Consider the following 8729-nt stretch of genomic DNA (forward strand, 5'->3'; position numbering starts at 1 on the left):
TTGTAGCAGTTCAGTTTTATATTTGTGTGTTAGGGATGGGATGTCGCCTCATTCCCTTTTTAACCTTTTATTTGAATTGTCGGGACTATAGTTTAGTTGTTTCACTTGTTATTTGGTGAACCGGTTGTAATCTTTAAATTTTAGTCGAACCATCTTCCGCTAATATTATAGGACGGGTTTCCTCCCTCCATTTTACACTTGATTGTTTATACTAATGAAATCCTTTCCGCACTCTGATGTTATTTGTGAATCCTTCTGAGGTACTTTCTCGACTTTTATTATTGAATTATTTGGAAATAAGGAATTGTTCTTGCTTTTGATTATATTATTGTGCTAAGTGACTATGATCGTTCCTAAACTTGATCGGCGGGACAATAATTCACTCCCCGGGTAATCCAGATAGGGTATCCCCTTGGTGGATTTAGGGCGGGATGTGACACTACCAATAAATGGTCCCTCACAATGTGATCCATGTCCTCTCACGGGTTGGTTACCGGTCTTGAGCGCCCACAAACCCACATTGCTGCCATGGGTTACTCAGTCTCAATACCCTTCCAAATCGGGTATGATATAACAGGGACATTCTAGCCAAACACTGCTAGACAAGCCCTAGGTATGACAACCAATAATCCGGAAAAGAGTCCAAGGGCACCATAGGAAATGTCCTATACCACTTCCACTAATGTCCAAGGACAGAAATGTCAAAAGGACATTCCCCATTCCCAAATCATACCTAAACAATCACATTCCCAATTCAGTCACAACATACACAACTGATATTCCAATTTATAGAAAGAAAATCGTATATACATGATCAATTAGATAAGAGAATCACATGAATAAGACTTACTGTACTTGCATCACTTTCAGCAGTAATATCATCATAAGAAAATGTATTAACAACAGTAAAATCATGAAATTCCCAAATTAGAAACTAAGATCTTGCAATCTATATTATTATGGAAACAACCGTTCTTACCTTAAATAACTTCGAAGAAATTTCGGAGGAACAAGAGGATAAGTCCAAGATTAGCAAACAAACCCTAAACAAGCATAAATACAACATTAGGAAAGAACCCTAGAAGAATAGAGGTCAAACGGATCAAGACAGACAGGAAAAGCCATTGCTATAAGCTTGGGTAGCTTGCTGGGTCGATTGGCTCAGTCGACCGGACAGATCAACCCAATGAACAGTACGCAGTAGAAATCAAAATTTTGATCCGAAACTCATCTTCTTGGATTCAAAACACTCCGAAAATTCAAGGGAAACTCTAGAACAGTAATCTAAGATTAACTAGCATAGATTAGACACCAACAATGATCATAAACATTACTTTCGAAATTGATAAAAAAACAAGGTTTTGAATGAAAACAATCCATTGATTCAATGGAGAAGATAGAGAGAATAAGGATTCACTCTAGAGGAATAACAATAGTAGATCATATACGAAAACTAACATGATAACAGATCTAACATGCTAGAGAAATCAAATTAATGGAATGATCATAGCTTCGTGAAGATATCATATGATACAACAACAACAACAACAACAACAATAGCCTTGTCCCAACTAAATGGGGTCGGCTACATGGATTCTTGCCTTCCAATTAGTACTGTTCGAGCCCATGCTAGACACTAGGCCTAAGCTATGCATATCATTTCTCACCACTTCTCTTAAGGTTATCTTAGGCCTACCCCTAGCTCTTCTAGTTCCTTCAATCTAGATTATATCACTTCTCCGTACAGGGGCATTTATAGGTCTTTGTTGAATGTGGCCGTGCCACCTCAAACGACTTTCTCGAAGCTTATCACTTATGGGAGCAACTTACCGGTCTTGAGCGCCCATGAACCCAAGTCTACTATTTGCAACCCTACCAATAAATGGCCCCCACAATGTGATTCATGTCCTCTCATGGGTTGGTTACCGGTCTTGAGCGCCCATGAATCCCCATTGCTGCCGTCTTTTACCTGTAAAATTCCTTAGAATTTTTTCTAGGCTTTCGAAGGTCTCATTCGGTGTTACCCGAAAAACCTATAAAATTCCTTAGAATTTTTTCTAGGATTTCGAAGGTCCCATTTGGTGTTTTACCCGAAGCCTTTTACTTGTAAAATTCCTTAGAATTTTTTCTAGACTTTCAAAGGTCCCATTCGGTGTTACCCGAAGCCTTTACCTGTAAAATTCCTTAGAATTTTTTCTAGGCTTTCGAAGGTCTCATTCGGTGTTACCCGAAGCCTATTACATGTAAAATTCCTTAGAATTTTTTCTAGGCTTTCGAAGGTCCCATTCAATGTTACCCGAAGCCTTTACCTGTAAAATTCCTTAGAATTTTTTATAGGCTTTCGAAGGTCTCATTCGGTGTTACCCGAAGCCTTTTGATTCTAAACATCATTCCTCATATGCTTATATGTTGCCCCCAATCAAAAGATTTGATACTCATAAGTTAGAATTTGCATTAAATAACTGTAGATCTTCTACATCAAAATTGAGTAAAATTGGATCACTAAGAATAATAGTTCTTCAAATGTCTTGCGTTCCATAATCGATCAATTTCATGCCCAGTTGCCAAGTGTTTTATCTTGTAAGCTCCCGAGCCTATCTGCTTGACAATCATGTATGGTCCTTCCCATGCTGGGTCCAGCTTCTTTTGATGACACGGGTCTGATGCTGTAGTGTTTCTTAGAACCAAATCTCCTGCTCGAAATTGTCGATGCTTTACTTGGGCATTATAATAAGACACTATCTTTCGATGGTATTGCTTGAGTTCGAGCAATCGCCTTTGCGCGGACTTCATCCAATAACTCTAAGCTATCTAGCAAACCTTGTTTGTTTTCCTTTTCTTTGAATTCTCTCTCCCATAGGGTTCCTGCAATTTCCTCGACTGGTGCTAGCGCCTCAGAACCATATGTTAATTTGAATGGAGTCTCTCCAGTGGGTGTTCAAACAGTGGTTTGGTAGGCCCAAAGGACATTCGGTAATTCTTCTACCCATAAAGCTTTATTGGCCTCGAGCCTTTTCTTCATTCCATCTAGCAATGTTCGGTTTGTTACTTCCACTTGGCCATTACTCTGAGGATATGCCACTGATGAAATGCGGTGCTCGATCATGTAAGTTTGCAGAAGAGCTCAAATTGGGGATTATCGAATTGTGTTCCATGATTGGTTACAAGAATTTTTGGAATCCCGAACCGCTAGATGATTGACTCCAGCACGAATTCTTCTATCTTTTTCTCTATGATTGAAGCTAAAGAAGCTGCTTCGACCCATTTGGTGAAATAATCGATCGCTACAATTAGGTACTCTCTTCCTCCTGATGCCTTCAGAAACTTTTCCACTAAGTCAATTTCCCACATTGCAAACGGAATCGGGTTAAGAATAGACTTTAGGGTCGTAAGGTGCAGTTTTGGTATGTTCGAATGAACTTGACATTGATTGCAAAACCGAATGTACCTCATGGTATCATCTTGTATCTTGGGCCAATATAACCCGTGTCAAAGGATCTTATGTGCTAACGCTCAGTCGCCCATATATGTGCTAACGCTCAGTCACCCATATATGTGCTCCGCACATTCCTTCGTGAACTTTTGCTAAAGCAATCTTTGACCCATCTGGTCCTATGCATCTGAGTAATGGCCCAGCAAAAGACCTTTGGTAAAGCCTTCCATTTTGGATTGTAAATCTAATTGCCCGATGATATGGAGAGTTTATGATCTGACCGGGTTCATACCTGGTCCGACCCTCGACCCCGGTCGAGACGGAGAAAACCGAATCGCTCCCGAGCGAACCGGAGCCGGAAGATGGCTTGCTGAAGAAGAAAGATTATTCTACTGCAAGCGTGCCCTAATCTTACTTATGGATTAGGGTAATCACCCTGATGACAGCAGACTCAAACTGACGGCTGCGGATAATCATCATCAAAGGGATAACTATCGCATAACCTAACGGTTATCTCAGGAGTCCTCTACTAGCCCAAACTAGTAGAAGTCTATCGCTCAACGGATCTTATTGATAAGATCCAACGACTACCCGAAGAAGGCTCGAGTGCATCCAACGAAGGAGATTCGAAGGTACACTCTATATAAACCTCACTACCATACAAGGTGAGAGACGGATCAATTGATCAAAAAGAATACTATCTGAGACTCAGGTTCAGATACATACCGATAGATCCAAACTATCAGCGTCCTACTATCTAGATCACCTTTCCCATTTCTTCATTCATTAGCTCGTGCTTCTAGCAGAGCCGTTTGTGATTAAGTTCATCAACTGACTTAGCCTTCGGAGGTGGACTCCCGACTCCAGCGGTCGGGCCACATCTGACGCTTTCGTTTTGCAGGACATCACGTGGAGATCCAAGGGCTGAGCAGATTTTGGACGCATCATTTGGCGCCGTCTGTGGGAAGGACTTGAAAAAGCCATGGTGACTAGATCGGCAGCCGCAGCAGCTGCTGCACAACGCAATTCCGGTGTTCGGATACCCGGGGTGAATAATCCGAGATATTCCCCAGGAAAGCCAAAATCCTATCGAGGTGGATAATGGCCGGGGAGGACGTAATCTTCCTCCCGATACAATCCAAGATCAATTGGATCAGGTAAAGATTCAACTCTTGGAGGTGAGCCAAGCACTCCGCGTGCTCACCAGACGAGTGGTTTTACCACAAGAACCTGATCAACACGATTCAGGGAGACGTGCATTGCCACGTGATCACATACCACGTGACCAAAGAATGGCTTAAGACCGGAATGTTGATCAGAATTTCCGTGAAGGAGACCGAGGACTTCGGAGGATTGATGATCAACCAAGGCGGGGCGATCGGTTCGACAGACCGCAAGAGAGTACAACCGATTCAAATACAAGGTTGGATAGGGGGTAAGAACTCACTCACCCACCGTCGAAGAACCGTTCGTGATGATCGAGCAGTTCGTGACGAGAGAAACGTTCGTGAAGGACGGGCTGTTCGTGATGATCGAGTAGCACGTGATGATCGTGTTAATCGAGGTCGTGATCGTATTGCGAAGATCACCCGACCCGGATTGGTCAAGAATTGGCCAACATCAATGAGAAGTTAGGGCAATTGGCTACGGGAAGAATAACTGAGGATATTTACTCAGTCATTCGGAAGACTCCTTTTGCTGAGCCAATTGCGGGATATCGGTTTCCCCATAACTTCCGTTTGCCTACCTTCTCAACATTCGATGGCTCCAGAGATCCAACAGCTCACATCGGCTATTACCAACAGACCATGGCAGTTTGAGTGTAATTCGATGAAATTTTATGCAAGGTTTTCGGTTCATCTCTAACTGGAGCGGCACAAAAGTGGTTTTCTAACCTCCCCTCGGGAAGGATCGTAAACTTTGACGAATTGGCGCGCCAATTCATAGGGCGATTCCAGAGTGGGATACAGGTCAAGAAAACGGAAGAAACCTTGTTTACTGTCAAACAAGGAAAGAACGAATCGATCAGAGAGTTTCTGAAAAGATTCAACAAAGTATTATTTCATTATTTCAACCGAAGCATTATGCGCAAAAATGTTGTCGACAACTATATCTTTTCGGTTCCATCTTTTTCCTGTAATGACATAACTAATTGAGATCTCTTCATTATTTTCAGGTACCTGAACCTCTTCTAAGGTTTTATGGAAAGTTATGCCTTCAAGATTTTCATGATCAATTGTTTCCATATCATGATCAATTGTTTCCATATTTTGATCATCTTGATCATTTACTCCCTTTCTTTTTCTAGGATTTTTATCCTTGGAACCGATTGGTCTTCCACGTTTTAAACGTGGTTTAGTCTCATTTGCACTAATAGATTGTCCTGCAGAGACATCAATTCGAATTGGAGCATTCATAGCTGGAATATGAGATTTAGTAATTCTTGGCAAGTCAGTAAAAGCATCTGGCAGCTGATTTGCAATATTTTGTAAATGAATTATCTTTTGAAATTCAAGTTCACATTGCTTAGTACGAGGATCTAAATGAGATAAAGATAATGCATTTCAATCAATCTCTTTTTCCAACTGTTTATTCTCTACCCCTAATGTTGGAAAAATTGATTCATCAAGATGACAATCAGCAAATCTTGCTTTAAATGAATCTCCAGTCATTGGTTCTAGATATTGAATTATAGAGGGAGATTCATATCCAACATATATTCCCAACTTTCTTTGGGGACCCATCTTTGTGCGTTGTGGTGGAGCAATTAGAACATAAACAGCACAACCAAATATTCTAAGATGGGATATATTTGGCTCCTGACCATAAGCCAATTGTAAAGGAGAGAATTTCTGATAACTTGTTGGCCTGATGCGTACAAGTGATGCTGCATGTAAAATAGCATATCCCCATGCCGACATAGGGAGTTTTGTTCTCATAAGCAATGGTCTAGCTATTAATTGGAGACGTTTAATAAATGATTCTGCCAGACCATTTTGGGTATGAACATGAGCAACAGGCTGTTCAACTGCGAATCCAGTTGACATACAATAATCATTAAAAGCCTGAGATGTAAACTCACCAGCATTATCAAGAAGAATTGTCTTTATTGTATAATCTGGAAATTGTGCTCGTAATCGAATTATTTGAGCAAGCAATCTTGCAAATGCCAAATTGCGACTTGATAATAAGCATACACGTGACCATCTTGTAGATGCATCTAATAAAACCATATAATATCTAAATGGTCCACATGATGGTTGGATGGGTCCACATATATCACCCTGTATACATTCCAAAAATGCAGGGGATTCAAATCCAACTTTAGCTGGTGATGGTCTAGTAATAAGTTTCCCTTGAAAACAAGCAACACAAGAAAATTCATTGAATTGAAGAATCTTATGATTCTTCAATGGATGTCCATGTGAATTTTCAATAATTTTTCGCATCATATTCGACCCGGGATGGCCCAACCGGTCATGCCAAATAATAAAACTATTGGAATCAAAATTCTTTTGATTCACCAAAGCATGTATTTCAACCATGCGAATATTTGTGTAGTACAAACCGAAAGAAAAAGCAGGTAATTTTTCCAAAATATATTTTCTACCTATCACTTTTGTAGTAATACAAAGATAATCGGTTTTACCATCATATGCAGTCTCAATATGATAGCCATTTTGACGAATGTCTTTGAAACTTAATAAGTTTCTTTGAGACTTACTACAAAATAATGCATCATTGATTACCAACTTGGTTCCTTTAGGTAATAATAAATTAGCTCTTCCAAAGTCTTCAATTAATTTTGTACTACCACTTATTGTATGAACTTTGGCTTCCTCAATCTTCAAATAAGAGAAATATTTTCTCTCTCTTAGTATAGTATGTGTCGTAGCACTATCTGCGAGGCATATATCGTCTTCACTAATCTTGGATCCAATTGAAAATTGAGGGACATCCATATTCTTCACTAAAATGAAAAAGGAATATATCAAAAAAAAAAATGTAGAAAATCATAAAGAAAGTAATAAAATAAACTGATTGAAAACATATCATAAATCTTATTCGAACTCAAATAACAACAAAAAAAAACCAAATCATCAAATATTATCTTCAAAGAAGTCCGCATCATCTAGATGTGTAATGTCTGTGAGACCACCAAAATCTTCTTTATAAGCAAAATTTGCTTCCATATCATTATTTTGGAAAGTCAAATTCGTCTCCACATTATTTTCCTTCTGTTTGATTGAAGCTTGATAAAGCTTGACAAAATATTTTGGAGTATGACAGACACGCATCCAATGGCCTTTCATTCCACATCGGTGACAAACATTATCTTTACTCTTTGAAAAGCTACTTTGAGAATCCTTGCGTTTCTCTTGCTTATTTCCATCATAAGGACTATAATTATTCTGTCTTTTTCCTCGTCTATGTCCACGTCCACGACCACGACCATGGCCACGATTATAATTTTGTCTTCTTTCATGCTTATCATGAATTGCTGCATTCATTTCAGGGAATGGAGCAGAACCAGTAGGACGAGCTTCATGATTTTTCATTAATAATTCATTATTCTGCTCAGCCACAAGGAGGCATGAGATCAATTCAGAATACTTCTTAAAACCCTTTTCACGATATTGCTGTTGTAACAGCACATTTGAAGGATGAAAAATTGAAAAGGTTTTTTCTAATAAGTCCTCATCATTAATAATTTCTCCACATAATTTCAACTGAGAACTAATTTTAAAAACTGCAGAATTGTACTCGCTTACAGTTTTTAAATCTTGCAACCTCAAGTGCATCCATTCATAGCGAGCTTTAGGTAGGATTACCGTTTTTTGGTAATCGTACCTCTCTTTTAAATTGATCCACAATTCAAGTGGATCTTTCACGATCGAGATTTCGCTTTCAATCCTTCATGGAGATGATGGCGAAGAAAAATCATGGCCTTCGCCTTATCTTGATTGGATGCAGCATTGTTTTTCATAATTGCATTTCCAAGACCTTTGGCGTCAAGGTGGATCTTAGCATCAAGGACCCATGACAAGTAATTCTTGCCCGTTATATCGAGGGCCACAAACTCCAATTTTGTAAGGTTTGACATCATGTAAGCTAATATAAAAGATGAATAAAATATCAAATTAGATTTTATGTAAACATTAAATAATAAGTGCATCTTCTAATATTTGAAGTAATGAAGATTAAAGAGAATATTTGAACATAAAACCAATATAAAATTTACCTCAAAACACAATTAATTTGAGCGGAATCGTACACAATTGCTACGACAGATTTG

The 8729-nt window shown here is 39.1% G+C and overlaps 1 protein-coding gene across 1 annotated transcript; it reads right to left on the minus strand.

Moving 5' to 3' along the window:
• Nucleotides 1-7533: 7533 nt before the first annotated feature.
• On the minus strand, nt 7534-8235 carry LOC148999339 (uncharacterized). The gene has a single exon (XM_089141239.1). The coding sequence runs from the start codon at nt 8233-8235 to the stop codon at nt 7534-7536; it is 702 nt and encodes a 233-aa protein (XP_088997365.1).
• Nucleotides 8236-8729: the final 494 nt, after the last annotated feature.

This window comes from Hakea prostrata, unplaced genomic scaffold (genome assembly GCF_041222555.1).
Source record: "Hakea prostrata isolate BN-2017 unplaced genomic scaffold, UWA_Hpros_2 contig_14, whole genome shotgun sequence".
NCBI lineage: Eukaryota > Viridiplantae > Streptophyta > Magnoliopsida > Proteales > Proteaceae > Hakea > Hakea prostrata.

Bases quoted from the DNA above. Each gene is read 5' to 3' on its own strand.
- LOC148999339 (XM_089141239.1), bottom strand. From the start codon at position 8,235: ATGCACTTGAGGTTGCAAGATTTAAAAACTGTAAGCGAGTACAATTCT.